The following is a 16,210-nucleotide window of genomic DNA, read 5'->3' as shown; positions in this document are numbered from 1 at the left end:
ACTACTACCAGGTGCCCTACACACTGAACCCATCATGGCATGTGCCCCCATATGTATTTAAAATTTAAATATATAAAGTCATAGATGAAGTGTAGTAAAATCCAACACATACCGCCCCCCTCACTGAAATATCAAATATCAAATTCTTTCTAAAAATAAATGTTGGTGCCCCTCCTGTGCCAGTTCCCAGAGCAAAAGTATAGGCAGCAGAATCTGTAAGTCAGTGGCAACTGGGAGTATCTCACACTGATACCTACTTCTTTCATCTCACTTGGAGATCAACGCTCTAACACACGAAGGTTCCGCAGGAAACATAACATCTCCCTCTTTCTTGAGGGATACGCAAGGCAGGGGCAGTAAAATTACTCTCAGCTTTCAGTCACCTTGAGGGACAAAGCTCTTTTCTCCTACTCACATTCTTGGTTCTGTAGAATGGAAGAGGGACTTAAAACCAGATTTGGAGCTACCCAGGGCTGAAGTGATGATGTCTCCCCTAAAACAGGAGGTTCCCAAGGGCCTAGGCAGTTCCTCCCCTTCCGATTCGGGAATCCTGGGCAGACACCATTTGCCACCTAGACTGGGTCTCCCCAGGGCTGAGAAGATGTGTCACCCCAAACGTGCGGGGTTTTTTTAGGGCTGTGATACAGGTGACCCCCCCCCCCCCCAGATCTGAGGCTCCCTGGGACAGGTGCACCACCTCGCCTGCAAATTCCAGCACCTGGGGACAGGCCTGCTTTTATGTGCCCGATCAGAGGGCTCCTGGGGAGCAGAGACCTCCCCTCCCACTCAGATTTGGGGCTCAGCGGGTCTGAGGTGGCGTCTCCCCTCAGACTCGGGCTCCCCGAGATAGGGGCAGGGTCCTGCCCTCAGAGTGAGCTCCGGGGACCGCAGCTGCATCTTGGCCTCCCTCCGCGTGGGGGAAGGGGCTGTAGGACCAACGGTCTCTCCTCTGGCGGGAGGGGGGGCTCCCCCGAGGCCCTGCCCCCTTTGTGACAAGCCCGAGGTGTCCGGTGACCAAGACACTCTGAGCTGGGTGCAGGGTGCGGCTCAGGGCGTGGTCACCGGGGGCTACTTAGGGCGGCCTTGTGCGGGGACAGCGCGGAAGCCAGCTTCGAGGCGGCCGGCGCTCGGCGCGGGTCATGGCGTGGATTCTGGACTGCCTTTTCGCCTCGGCCTTTGAGCCCCGCCCCCGCCGTGGTGAGTGGGGCCCACCGAGTCCGGGAGCTGGGGTGCTCGGGCCCAGGGCGGCCGGCGGCTGCAGCCCCGGCAGGGCGCCCTGGGGCTTGGCTCGCCGCCTCCTCGCCTCCCATCCCGCTGGCTTTTAGCTAATTGTTCCTGGCTCAAGGGACTGCCCCGTCGAGGCCCCGCATAAATCACCAGCTTTGCCGGGAACTGCGAGCAATCGCGCTAATGGCCCGGCAGGACGCGGGGCGAGCGCGGGGGCGGAGTCGCTGGCTTGGCCGCGCCCAGAGACAGCCGATCCCGGGGCCCGACACGCCATCCCGCAACCCCAAGGGCCCTAAAGCCCCAAGGAGGAACGTCCCGCGCAGGGCGGCCGGGCCCAGGGACTCTGAAGATGGGGCGGGGGAGGGGGTCCTTTTGACTTAAGCTTGTCCCTCGCATCCCAGTCTTAACTACGGAATATCAACATGGGCCCCCTTAGAGTCGTCGAATTCAACCCCTTCATTTAAGAGATGGCGACACTGAAGCCGAGAGAAGGCGAAGGCCTGTCCAAGGTCATACAAGGAGTTGGCAGCAAACCTGGTTCTACGGAAGCTCTGCCAACTGCCCACTGCCCCAAACTGCCTGGCGGTGGAGGCCTAGGGTCTTTAGCCTGAGTCTCTTCTTGGGTGCTTGAAAGCAATGAGCGGTTTCCCTTTCCCTGTGGAGTTGAGGACATAGGTGTGCAAAGACCACAGCACGGATCAAAACATGTGGGTGGCATTTCATCCCTTTCCTGGAACTGCTTCTACAAAGTACATTTTGGAAACCGATTATTTTTTATCCTCAAAGTTTCAGGAGACTGATTTTTTCTTTTTGAGATTTCCCAGGACCCCCACCCACACTGTCCTTCACTCCCCCTTGATAGGCTCTACCCCTTCCAGGCTGCCACCTGCCCCCACTGCCACCTGTTTTTCCATAGTCTCCACCTCCAAAATCTATATTGGTGAGAGTGCGTCATTGGTCACCAGCCATAGACCAAACCTGGGGCTGTCTCCTCTTTCCTCTGCCCCCTCACAAGCAGGGGAGGAGAGGCAGGGAGAGGGTGGGCTTCAGCAACTTACTTCAGCAAAAACTTGTTTTTAGTTCTTCTCAGCCCAAGCATCCTGCTGAGAACCATCTCAGGAGTCTGACCTACTGCTAAGGGACTACAGCTTACTTAGCAAATTCAAGTACACTCTCTGGCAAGTCACAAGATCTCTGAGAAGGAAAGAGATCTGCATATACACAGAAAGTTTAGTTTTTGTTCTGTATTTTCTTTCAGCTTTATGTGATCCTGGTAAATTGAAAAAAGGCAGGGGGAGTTTTATGAATGCCTTTTAATGCCTTTTGGCTTAGGTACTCTATCTTCAAAAAAAGGGTAGGGGGAACCCTTCCACCCCTACCTGGCCTGCAAGGTTGCAGTGTAACTCCAATGAGATCAAGAATATGAAGATGCCTTTATGAATAACCCCATTGGAGGGGGGTCAGTATCACACAAGGAAGCCCATCCTCATCAAAAGATATCTATGTCTATTAGAATTTGAAGGCTTTTCCTTAAACCAAACCCAAATCTATGTCCTTCTGGCCCCAGCGCTGCCGTTCATGATCTTTCCAAGGGAACAGTGCCAGCCCTCCCTGTTCCCTCACCCCCACTCAGTCCTGTTCTTACCCAGGCTAAACTTCCCCAGTTCCTTCATCTGTTTAACATGTGACATGGCTGCAAGGCTCCTACCCGCATCTAGCTGCTCTTCTTTGAACATGCTCCAAGTAGTGAGTGCCTAGTGACCTGGCCAAAAGAGGATTTCCAGCTGTGCCCTTGTAAATATAGTCCTGGATGGCTGACTTTCCCTCATTTGGAAGCACACATTGCACTCATGGTGCACAAATATGTAGCCAGAAATTACACACATACATACACTTTCCCACACCCACACATGCCCACATACAAATCACAAATGCATAAACACACACACTTCACATGCATGACATGCTTTTCACACACAATACAATACACCCACATCACATATAAGCATGCCACACACAGATCCCATGTACATGCCACACAATTCATACAAATAGCTTATTTATATTGTAAGTACTTTCAACTGAGGCTACTTTAAAAAAAAAAAAAAAAGCAAACCCAAGTTCTTTTCAGAGTCTCCATTCTGTATTTAGTTGGTGTTTGAACCCAAGTGCAACACCTTAGATTTGCTACTGAATTTCCAGTCTGGTAAGACCTGTCCCCCCACATATGCCAGAGGCACACCGCTGCCCACACCAGCTCTGTGACTCATACAAGAGCAGCCAATATATGTGAGATGCTTCCTAGATGTTGAGTCCTTTATGTATGATCTCACTGAGGTCACACAACATTACTCTGAAATAAGTAACTAGTCTTTGAGTACAGTTTTTTAACCAGGTAAGAACTCATTCATCCAACTCCCCCTCAGAAATGCTGTGCCACCTGGAGAATATCTGTTGATATTCTGTAGGGCTATAATTGTCCTGGATGCCTCCCTTCAAATATCTTTCAGAAATCCTCTGGAGTCAGAGGTAAGGGGATGTAGCTGGCCACTGACTGGAAAGAGAGGGGCAAGTATTCTAAATGTTCTTTCATTCACCCACCCCCACTTTCCCAGGAGATAGTTGGTATGTCAGAGCCATCTTTTGAGGGTGGCAATGGACAGTGGATGACCATCTGAAGACGTCTGGATGAGGCATCATTGAGATCTGGGAAGAACAGTGGCCCAGAAAGGTTTTCTTTCCCAGGGAAAGGGACAGCATGACTGACCCACTTGAAATTCTCTCTCCAGTTCACTTTTGGCATTGGATTTAGCCTCAGACAGTTGGACTTCTGTAAAACAGCCAAAACTCTAAAGCTGAAGGGGCCCTGGGGCCCACTTTACATACAAATGTGATCTTTTCTTGGAGATGGGACCCAATCAATTTGCTAAGATTGGGCCTGGTTGAGCTGTAACAGGATTATTTTCCAGAGCTGGGGCAAGTTTGACAAAGCAACACCCCACACCCCTGGTCATGCTATCAGACTACCACCCCCACTCACCAATGGCAAAACATCCTTTGTAAATCATTTGTTTGCACCTCCAAAGTAATTTCTCCATAGGAGAAAAAAATGTGGCACTCTTGAGCATAGGTTCCTAGGTTAAATACAGGATAAAATACAGAATCTGTGTGATGAAAACTGGCAGAAAATAATACTCTTGCCACATACCTTAGGCTCCAGCCATAGAGCTTGACATTCATCAAGCTTAAATATCAAATGATGAAAAGCATATTGGGCATTGATAGAGCAGGACACCAGGTTCCTGAGGATGATTATAGCAATGGTGAAAGCAACGTCATTCTGTTCCTCACACTTATCTATCTACTAAGACAACCTAAATGTCCGATGGTAGTGGAATGGTTAAATAAACTATATGACACATCACTTGTTAGACTAGTCTACAGCTATAAAGATGGTGTTCATGAAGAATATGTAGCAACGTGGGAAGTTGTATGATTATAATTGGATTAAGTACGGATTTTTGAGAGACTGGAAGAAAATTCAGCAACGAGGTAAAGAGATCCTATTAAGTTGGTGGGATAATAGTTATTTTTTCAGTTTCTTAAAATTGTTATCAAGCTTGTTTTTATCTTACCCTATAACTTAAAAATGTTTTTAAAAGGGTCATACAAGTCCTATGATATGCAAATAGCCCATACAGTGATCTAGAAACCTACTCTACACTGTTTAACACAAGGGATTTTTTTTCCTTCAGATTTCAAATGTAATGACTAAAGCAGGTCAGCCAAATGTAGTCATCTACATGATCATGAAATGTCCTCTAAAACTGGATGGGAAGAGGCAGAACTGATTTGAGTCTCAGGCCTGCTTTTGTAGTGTTGCTGTGAGCAAGTTATTTAACCTCTCTTTAGATGACATAATAATATCTACATTTCCAGGTTATAAATAATAATATTAATATTAATATGGTCAGATCAATTACATTAAATTGTGGCTCAGGTATCAAAAGGTATGTTTTGTTCCTTCTCCAGATATCTACTATGTACCAGTCACTTTACATAAATGATCTTATTTAACATTCTTTTCAACTCTCCAAGGTAAGTATTATTATCTTTATTTTAAATACAAAAGCTCAGAGAAGTTAAGTAACTTGTTCACTGCCACTCAGTGGCTGGCTGAGTAAGGATTACAGCCCCTTCTGGTGTGATTTCACAGGTTGAGTGAGATTAAAAAAGATAACATTTGCAAAGCCCCTAGCACTACACTGATACACAGCAGACACTTACTACGTGGTCAGTATGATGTTGATGCTGTTCCCTAGCTCAGAGTCCAAATTCTGATCTTTGATCTATTTGATTGCTTATAGATTCCTTTCTATGACGAAGTGCACATTTCAACTGGAATATGCAAAGCAAATACCACCTGTGTCCTCATCGCTGGGGCTCTGAGTCACTAGGAAACGATTTCTGTTTCCTTCTGGCACTACCATTTGTTCTCACATGTATCAGCAGAAGTAGGTAGATGGCATGTTTGATGAGCCTTGGCAGCTACTGTCACGTCTCAAATACACCTCTTGTAAAACCACCACTCAGCTTCCTCGGGATGGGCACCCAATACCCAGCAACCGGTAGGTTCCTGCACTCAGAGAAGCTTATTAAATTGGCCAGGGCCAATACTAGATCCCTGCTTCAGCAGACATGTGGTAAGGCTGACCCTTCATTGTTACTCCTGTCACTTCCCTCCTCAGAAACAGAGATGGGTAGAAGCTGGAGAAGTTTACCTAAATTCCCAAATCCTCAGAGTGACTCACGAATAGATTATCTTTCATGCTGGAGTCTAGGGTCAGTGAGGGCAGCATGCAGGATGAGTAAGAGGGGTGAGGGCAAGGGAGTAGTTGAAGGCATTTTGCAGAGACAGGGAACAGCTGGAGCCTAGACTCTCAGAGCATTTTTGGCCTGGAATCTCAATGCTTCTTTTCTATGTAGCCTCTTTATCACTCCCTGGGATTATATCCACCCCCTACCCTCCATTCTTTCACTTTCTTCCCCTACTACCCTCTGCTTAAATGCAGCTTTAGCTTGTAGTGACTTGCTTTTGTCTCTAGAGGGAGACAATAGCATCAGGGAGGAAAGGGCACAGATTGGGGTCTTCTCTCACTTTACCATTTTTGGCAAAGGGTAGATTTTACTTTCCTTTAACTGCAAACAAACAATGAATTGGAGCTGTATTTTAGGTGCTGCAAAGTATATCTCAGAAAAATACCCATCATCTCTCTCCTTGTCACCCCATCTACCTCCCAAGCTTGGTGGCCTTTGAAACCTTTTTTAATGCCTAAAGTAGAGGTGAATAAACAAAACAAAACAGAAGTCATGGAGGCACTTTAGCCAGGAAATAATCATGCTGTCATTCTCTTGAGTACAATGGCACATATTGGGGAGACAGGATCGAGGTTGCGTCTGCAATGAGGGTTGGGGGATTCAGGCCATAACTGGTGGGGGTGGGGGGAGTCCAGACACTGGGCAGGAGTATGGAGTATTTCCTGCATGGAGTATTATAACTGAAACCTTGGTCTCATTAACACTGCCAGGAGAAACCACAGAGTGAGAATTGGACTAAGGGTCCAGTTCTTCCTGGGCTGCATTAGGCTGATCAAAACATTGTCCTAAAAGAAGAGGGGCTATTTCAAGAGTGTTAGACACACCAGTAATGAGGAAAATTGGCAAGTCAGTCAGTAGGCTTCAGCCTCTGAACAAAGTAGTTGAGACATTCTGAGATATGTGATAAGGGTGGGTTGAGTGTGAGGAAGCGAATTAACCTTTTCTTGAACATCTACTGTGTATGTTAAGTATTTGGCTGGGCTTTCCATGTTTTTCCTCTTTCAGTCATCTGAGCATTTCTAAGGCAGGTGTTAACATCTGCAATTTACAATGAAAAACTGAGAATCAGAGAAATTAAGTAACCTTCCCAAGATCACACAGCAAGTAAGTGATGGAGCTGGCTTACAAACTCAAAGCTATCTCACTTCAAAGCTCCTCTGCCCCCACAGGAAAAAAAAAAAGCAAAAACAAAGATTTTCATCTTTGAAGGGCTTTACAGTCATGGGGAAACCAAGATCCCTCTCCACAATAAAATTCACAATTGTACCTTGCCATTACAGGTTCTTGTTGTTAGGATGAAAACAAGCAAATTTCTGTTTACAGTTGAGAATAATGGGGATTATTAATGCATTTTCCCACCTTTACAATTCCCTATGTAATCCTCAGGTTATGAACTCCAAAGAGAGAGAGAGATGTATAGTGGGTGGTTTTAAGCTCCAAGTAATCTGTGTGTGTGTGTGTGTGTGTGTGTGTGTGTGTGTGTGTGTGTGTTGGGATAGGAGGCAGGAAGAGAACCTTAGAAAAGAGGCCTCACAGGAGTGACTCTAAGGAAGTGAAAGTGAAGCTGGTATATTCAGAGGTGTCAGACTGGCCTACAGCAGCAGAAAGCCAAATGCCTGAGACCAGATGCTAGGAGACACCAAGTTTGTATGGACTTACCAAAGGGCTTCAGCTAGTCTATGCCCTGCATGACTTAGACTGGCCCCTCTATCATCCCCCCCCCCACCTTTTTTCAAAAGGAGACTTTCTGGCTACATATTAGTTTAGGCAGTGCTTTTCTTGCCCACCCAGGATGAGGTGCTGACCCAGACCCAGCTGGGGGGAAGCTTTATGGATGTTCCAGCTGCTTTTCTGCCGCACACCAGGCTCATTTGTGCCAGTTGAAAGGGCACAATAATAACAGCAGCAATTTAAATCGTGCTTCTCGCTTTCCCCCCTGAATAGTGGTGAAGTGACTCACCACAGCTGAATTGTCCCTCTCTATCCACCCCCTGACCTCTTTGCAGCAGTCTAGGCTGGTTCCCTGGGGGCTGAGCTGGAAGCCGTGGCTAGCCTGACACCCCCCCATAAATGTGTTTCCCCAAAATGCAATGTATTGTTTTAATTTGGATTTCTTATATGAGGCTAGTCAGAAGGCATTAGAGTAGCATGAGCCCCATTAGGCAAGCACAGTGCTCCCCCCTCTAAAATTGAGTAATACAAAATGGGGCCATTCAAGAATCTTTTCCTGGGGGAGGGGCCTGCTTGTTTTTCTATGTGCAGCTTGCTATGGAGATGACTGTCCTGCTTGAAATTTACTGTATACCAACTTCTGGTGGTAATGCTTTAAAAATGGGTCTGGGTAAGCTGTGAAATCATTCCCTAACTCCATCCTGACCCCTCACCTCCATCCTCCTCCATACCCAATTCCCAGGACCCCATGGCTAGAAAATGCTCATTCTCTGATCTTTCTTTCAGCACCAGGCTAAGGAGAGCTCCCAGAACTGGAGCTGGTGAGGTGCTGATGAGCCTACAGTAATTAAAGATTTTGAGGTGTCAACAAACCAGGTAATTAGGTGGAGAAGGTATCAGCTGTTGAAGAGACAAAGAAAGTCATTATGCTGAGCACTCTTGGTGATGTTAGGAAACTCAAAGGAAAGATTTGTTAGGAAATAATACCGTTTGATAGAGACTTCAATGCTGAGCAAGAATCGGGGACCCTTGGTGAGGCTGTCAGGTATAGATGAAAGGTTTAGGGAGCACAGCAAACCTGTGTTTAAATGCCAGCTCTGCCTCCCTCTCGCTGGGTGACCCTGGGGAAGTTACTTAACTACTCTGAGCTTGATATGTGAGGTGTAAAATAGCCACAATCATAGCTCCACCTACCTCACAGGGTCATTGTGAGGACCCAAGGAGGTGATGCAGGTAAGAGCACATAGACCAAAGCCTGGTGCACAATAAGTGCTTAATGAATGGTAACGTTATTATTATGATCACTACCATTATTTTTACTCTATATCAGGCGTTCTCTGCAGGAGCTCAGAGTTTAAAAGGAAAGGCCAATAATTGCAGTTACGTATGATCATGTCATGAGAAGTATAAAGAGTGTTAACTATGGTGGCTCAAGGGAGGGAGACCTCACCTGGGAGGGAGAGGTACAGGAAGCAGAGAAAGTTTTGTGACTCTTAAGTTAGGTCTTAAAAAAAATAAGTAGGAGTTTGTCACAAAGCCCAGGAGGAAAGGGATTCCAGGTAGCTAGATCTGCCCACACAAAGCCAAGGAGGTGTGAAACAGCCAGGCCCAGGGCAAATAGTTGGGCTCAGCTAGGCAAGGGCTGGGATTTCCTGGGGGAAGGGGTGTCGGGTAAGTGACCAAGAATCTCTACAGTTTACTCCCACCAGCCCCTGCACCGCGCCCTAGGCGCCCTACCTGGCCAATCACGTGCAGCGCCCTCCTCTTCTTTCCTCTAAGCAGCCAGGTAAGCTCACACCCTGCCCCATCGGGCCTTGAGAGCACCAGCGAGGGGCAGGCAGACACAGACGGGGCAGATCAAGCCAGCGGGAGACTCTGCTCCGTTCGCGGGCCCCTACCGCTTTCCTCGTCCCAGTCCTGGCGACACGCACCACACCCCCAATTAAAAAATAAAAAACGCCATGCACACTGTCACTTGGATTCTTTAGACAACCCTGTTCTTTCACACACCATACTCAGGCAGCGACCCCACTCCAAAATACACACGGTACCCAGCCCTCCATCTGAATACATAAACTAGCCACTTGCGGCCCCACCACACACATGAACACATCACAGCCAATGACACACACACCCCTCACCTTCACGCACAAGAACCTTGGAACACACACACCTTAAAGGATCACATAAAGACATCTCGCTCATGAATTCACTCACACACTATACACCACAAGAAACACCACCGGTAAACTCACATTGGCACAGCACATCTAAGGGTAAACACACAGCAAACACACATATACACATGACCTTCAACACGCACACACACATATGCACACTGCACACACATACACACTCACCACAACACGACCACAAACCCCGGCAGAAACCATACATCGAACACACCCACATTCAGATCGCACCCACACAGTCACACTATAATCGGGCAGAAACGTGCAACCTACAAGCGTGCACACGCAAACACTGCACAAACACACGCTCCATATCCGAGCGCAAATCAAATACACTCCACACCAAGCACTCGGGCTAAAACATGCGCCGCGCTCACACACCCAACACCCAGCGACACACGGAACGCACACACAGACGTACCGCACCCGCGCGCGCGCACACACGCGTACATGCATGCATACATACACACACAGCCCGCCCCCTCCTTCCCTCCAGGCGGAAGAGAAGGGGGCGAGAAGGCGAGGAGGGGAAGGAAAGAGGGGGGATGGGCCGGAGAGGCGGTGCAGGCACAGACGCTCTTTTCCCTTTGACCTGAGGTGTTGCCCACTTAAGGTGCCTGTTCCCCGTTCCCAAGCAAAGAGAGTGAGTTGGGTCCGGGTGGGGTCCAGTCGCAACCCCCGGAAAACTGGAAGGTCAGGGGAAATCTGCCGGTGGGTGGCGAGCGCGAGGGCTCGGCGGGGACCCTGCTTTGGAGTATAGTCGACCCCCAGGGAGGCTCCTCCTCCCGTACCCTCCCCTACTTCGTCTTGACCTCTGCCCCTCAGCGGGTGCTTTTTCCTCCCCTCGATGAGAGAGTGGACCACTGTTAAGGGTGGAGAGCTTTATTGGTTTCAAGAAGTAAGGAGTTTAGATCTGCAGAGAAGCTTTTTGCGAAACCTGTCCTAACCTAGCTTGAAGACTTCTCTTAATGGAGAACTCACTATTTTGCAAAGCAACTGATTTTCTGCATAAAAATCACAGACCTCGCGCTGGACACATAGTAGGGCGTCATAAATGTTCTTTCCTCCTGTTTTTATCACCAAATCTGGTAGAGCTATCTGCAGCCCCGCACCAGCCCGTGACAGCTGTTGGGCGATCGGTGAGTTTTTTGTTTTGTTTTTGCTTTTTCTTAGCACACAAGCCCTCCTGAGAACGGCAGCTACGGCAAGGCTGGGGAGCCGCGGGCAGCAGGGGGCAGTAGAGTCGCCAAAGGTGCTTTGCACTCCCGGCCACATAGCCCCCCGCAGGAAACTCTGAGGTCTCCTCCCACTGTAGCAAGCTACAGGGGTCACTCCAGAAGGCTCCGCGGCCAAATGACCATCTGGTTCCTGTCGCCTGCCTTCCTCCTTTCTGTTCAGATGGACAGCGGGTGGAGGAGTGGTGGAGAAAGAGGACCCCTGCCCCCTGCGCGCATTGTGTAAAGAGCCATGCCGTAGGCTTAGCTCCTTTTAGTTCAAATCCCGGCTCTGCCACTTCGTAGCTGATTAGCTTGGCAAGTCACTGACTTAGGTTGGCGGAGTGGTTGTGAAGTTGAAAGGAAACATGTAAAATGCTTATTCCAGTTAAGATCTGGAAGACCACCATTCCTTTCCAGTCTCTCCTCCTCTCCCCAACCCTAATGAAAGAAAGATTTCAAAGTTTGGCGAGATGGGGGAATCAGAGGGAGGGATATATGGCCACCTGATGATGCCCTCAACCTGGTTAGAAAGGCAGAGGAGAAACAGGGGTTCAGTTAGCATTCAAGTACTTAAGCAATGTTCTGTGTTTAAGGGAAACATTTGCAGCAGTGATTTTAGAGATGCCACTTGATAATCACAAGATATTCCAGGTCACAGCCCCAAGGACTGGGGCTGTGGTGAAGCCCTTCTCTCCATCACCTCCTCTCTTCACGGGTACTTCCTAATTTACTTCTCCCTGCATTCTTTTCTCCCCCTTTCCAAGTTGCCACATTATGGTTTTGGGGTTTTGTTTGTTTGTTTGTTTTACCTTTGTGGTGGTCACTTGTTGGATTCCAAGGACATCTCCTCCTACCTTATGTCTCACCGGTGCCTAACACAGTGCCAGACACAGCACTGTGGCTGTATAGATGTGGCAAAAATATGCCTGTGTGACTTCTTTTGGAAACACTGTGACTTGAGTGTGCCTAGGGAGTTATCATATGGAATCTGCAGAGAGGACTCCAATATTGGTGCTCCCGGCACTGTGGGGATGAGGTAGTGGCTTTGGGGTAGGGGCTATCCCTTTCCTCTTCAAAGCTTTCCATCTGTAAGCCTGCCTGGAAGGGCGTTGTTCTACTGCGGCTGAGGCTTCTGCAGTCAATTAAGAAGAAAGCCTCTTTCCTGGAGGACAGAGGCCCTGGCCAGTGAGAGGGTGAGTCACTGTCTCAGAGTTGAGCAGCAGAGGTGGTGCTAAAGTGGCAATGAATCAGTCCAAGATGACATGGGGAGATTACTTGAGTGAGGATGAGCAGAGGGATGAAGCTGAAACCTGAGCCCTTGGGGCTGGAGCTAAGTGATAGAAGTCTCTATATACAAATGCATAGAGTCACCTCCTAACCCACCTCCTCACTTCCACTCCAGCCAAGTCCCCAAGGATAGCCCTGGCAGCCTTCTTAGAGGAGGAAGTAGAGTGGAAAGCACCCCTCTTGGGGAGGGTGTTTCAGTCACCTGGGTTCCAATCCTGACTCTGCTACTTGCTATGTGATCTTGGGAAACTCTTTTCCTTCCTGTGCCCAACACCAGAAGGAAGTTAAGGGGGCAAGGGGCTCTGTGCCAGGCCATGTGCTAAGTACTTTACTGATGTTATTTCACACACTCTTCCCCACAGTGCTATAGGGTAAACATTTACTGCCGTATTTTGCAGTTGAGAAAACTGAGTCTGAGTGATATTCGGTGATTTACGTTCTTGCTGATATATCATGAAGTATTTATGTATTTATGCCTCCAAGGCAATCACTATAACCCAAACCAGCAACCTGCTGCTCTTCTGCCTAAGTTGGCTCCCTGTGCACTCAGGTTCATATCATGTCTCCCAACTGCCCCCAACACTGGCCTGTGTTGCTTTCCTGGAAAGGTAGTTGGCTACCTGAATGTGTTTCTCTTTTCATCTTCTGTGACACCCACCCACTGCCAACTAAAATTTTTCCCTGGTATATCAATCTAATATCCCACATTAGAAGCAAGCATCATCAGAAAGATGTACCCCAATATCAGTCCCATATCACAAAGGTGTGGGGGAATGACTGCAGGATGCTGCAATGAGGAAGGGGAGCAGAGCTGCCAGCACCAGAAGGAGGGGCTGCAGAAAATTCCACCAGGGAGAGAGAGAGAGAGAGAGAGAGGGAAAGAGAGAGAGAGAGAGAGAGATGCCAAGGACAATTTGGACCAGCCTCAAACTGCCGCTCCCTCCCTTTCTCCCCCTCTCCTGATCTGGTGCTCTAGAATGTATAAAGGGGCAGCACCCAGCCCATTTTCAGCAGGAGGAGAGGGAGAGATTCTCTTCTTCAATGGAAAGGAAAACTGCCCTGAGCATTCAAATTACATTCCTGTGTAGGGTAAGATTTATTGAATTACTGTAGGGGGAGGGGTGGGAGGAGGAGGAAGAGAAGAGGGCATCTTCTTGGTAGTGATGGTCGCAAAGTGGTACTTCTAGTGAAAAGAGCGCCACCAGTGCTGCTGCTATAGAGCCAGAAGCTCTCTCCCTTTGGTAGGGGATAAGAGAGACTTGGCCACTGGGCTCCAGGACACCATTTCCAATGCAGGTCCCTAAGAGCCACATTCCACATCCCTGAACCTTTGAGAAATAAGTCCATGTCTCCCTGGGCTGCCCCAGTATCTGTGTTTGCCTGGAGTCACCAACTGCCCTCTTTCCTCTCCCCTCCCTTTCCTTCCTTCTCTCCTTTGCCTAGGCTCTGCTTCCCACTCCTTCTTGCCAGGTTCACCCATAGACTCTGGCATTCTTGACTCTCCTCCTCTTTCTTTTCCCTTCCTGTCCCTCTGCAAGTCAACAACAACCCCTCCCTTTGTCTATTTACTTTGTCCAGGAGATGAGAAAATCCAGTTGGGAGGGGGTGTAATTGCATATTTGAAATTCTCCTCTTTTGAGAGCTTGCGTTTATAACCCCGCATTACTCTTGTTGCATCAGATGAGAATGTTTAGTACTTGTGAATAATATATTTTTGCTTGGCTGAACAGTGATTGGTATATATCATTGCTGGGCTGCAGATTAGAAGGGAAGCATTTTTTGGAAGAGGTATTAGAAGGTAAGATGGTTTGGACAAGTGTGGATGCCTTCTGATTTTGCCAGGTACCAAGAAGATAGAAAAAGAAAGGCGAAGACTATAGTTAGTTTGTGTGTGTGTGTGTGTGTGTGTGTGTGTGTGTGTGTGTGTTGCAGAGGGGAGGTTACTGAGACCATTCTCATCCAGGTGGGTAGAGGGCTTTGTAGAGTCGACTTCTGTTTGCTCTTGCACTGGACTTTGAACAAAATGATCTCTTTGTTTCTGAATCTTTAAGGGCAGAGGCCCTGGACACTATGGGAAACAAGGAGCCAGAAGAGTGAGGCAAGGAGAGGAGGGGGTTGTTCCTTGTGCTCCCTGTGTACAAGGGGCCAACAAGAGATGTTCCCTGCTCTCCAGTGCCCTGCAAAACAGGGCAGAAGGGAAGCAAAGAGGGGTAGCAAAAAGTGTGCTGAGCTGGGATCCAGGAGTTCTGGGCCTTCTTCTTGGCTCTGCCACTAATTATCTCTGTGCCCTTCCTTAAGTTTCTTAACCATCAAAACCTCCACCTCTGCCTTTCCTTCACCTGTAATGTGAGATTATGTGGCATGGCCAGGGGAGGGGAAATTTGCAGTACTCAGAGGAAGGGACCCTTGAGCTGAATCTTAAAGGAGAGTTCAGCTTTGAACAAAGGGAGAGAAGATTGTGGGGGTACAGTGAGAAACAGTGGGAGTAGCCCAGGGAATTTAGCAAACAGGTATGCGTAAGGCACTGAGCTGGCTGCTGCGTGGAAAATTGCTATGAATCACCCCTGCCCCACCGGGGAAGGCTTTACAGAGAGTGGGGGAATTTGAGCGGCAGAGCTTAAGCGCTCGCAGAACCTGCAGCTTGTCCCAGGACGGGCTGTGGCCGCGCACGACTGACCAGCGGGTCTCGAAGCCATTTATTCCCTGGCCGGACCAGAACAGTCGCCAAGAGGTAGCGCTGGGGCAGGGCTCCAGGGGCCTGAGTGCAGCCCACTGAGGGGTTAGAGCGGGAGGTGAGGGGTCTCCAAGTGGAGGACCCCACGTGTGGGAGGGAGAGGAAGCCTGCGAGTGTTGCACTAGTTCCGGGTTTTCGCTTTCAATGCTCAAACCTCCAGCACGAGAGCAAGATTTAATGTTTCGAAATCTCGGCAGCTGAGAGGTAGCTGACAGTGGTCTTTGCGCGCCGCGGGGCTTTGTTTAACTTTGCAGCTTCTGCGCTATCTCAAGCCGCACAGGGGTGCGACGCGCGTGGTGCACCCCAGCCAGAAGGTCGTGCTCTGCAGCCTGGTGGCAGCCTGAGGCAGAGGACCAGCCTCCAGAGGCCGCGGGCGCAAAGTCTACGCACCCCCCATCCCTCCTCCCCTCCCTCTGAGGTCACCTAGCTAGGGGTCGAGGGCAGACAGCCCAGCTGGGGCTCCGGGAGCCTGTGGATTGGGAGACCCGCTTAGACCCTCCGCACTCTGGTGCCCTTAGATCTGCGGAGGGGCAAGGGGCGCTCTCTCTTCCCAACTGTGGACAGCGGCGGTGTGGTCCCGTGTCCTGGAGTTGGCAAAATCTTGTAGAAGTATCAAGGACTCTGTAGAATTGAGAGCAGTGTTTCTAAGGTGCTCTTAGATAAACGAGATAATAATAAATTATGCCAGTTGTGTTTGGGCTTGGAGATGGTCTCAGACTTTCCCAAGGCCACTCAGCTGCTTAGTAACTAGGCAAGCCTCCTGACTCCTGGTATAGGTTTTGTTTTTTTGTTTTTATTGTTTTTTTGTTTTATTTTTCCCCCACTGCATCACAGCCAAGACAGTGGTCTAATTTTGAAGAGGGGATAGATACGTAGTTAGACAGACAGACAGTAATATTTTTTTTTAAATATGGTTATTTTAATGTAGTTTTAAAATACCATTCTTAGCATGACAACTACCTGGGAAATATCTCCCACAGCCCCAATTCTCTATGACAGCCACT

The 16,210-nt window shown here is 48.7% G+C and overlaps 1 protein-coding gene across 1 annotated transcript in view; it reads left to right on the top strand.

Annotated features, from left to right (window-relative positions):
- Nucleotides 1–1,139: 1,139 nt before the first annotated feature.
- ARHGAP36 (Rho GTPase activating protein 36) overlaps nt 1,140–16,210 on the top strand; it is a 30,271-nt gene continuing 15,200 nt past the window's right edge. The window contains exon 1 of the mRNA XM_039250793.1: nt 1,140–1,197. Coding sequence (XP_039106724.1) covers nt 1,140–1,197 — 58 coding nt within the window. The remainder of the gene's footprint in view (nt 1,198–16,210) is intronic.

Source organism: Hyaena hyaena, unplaced genomic scaffold (assembly GCF_003009895.1).
Source record: "Hyaena hyaena isolate Hyena2069 unplaced genomic scaffold, ASM300989v1 scaffold_383, whole genome shotgun sequence".
Lineage (NCBI taxonomy): Eukaryota > Metazoa > Chordata > Mammalia > Carnivora > Hyaenidae > Hyaena > Hyaena hyaena.
This window is presented reverse-complemented; position numbering and strand designations above follow the sequence as displayed.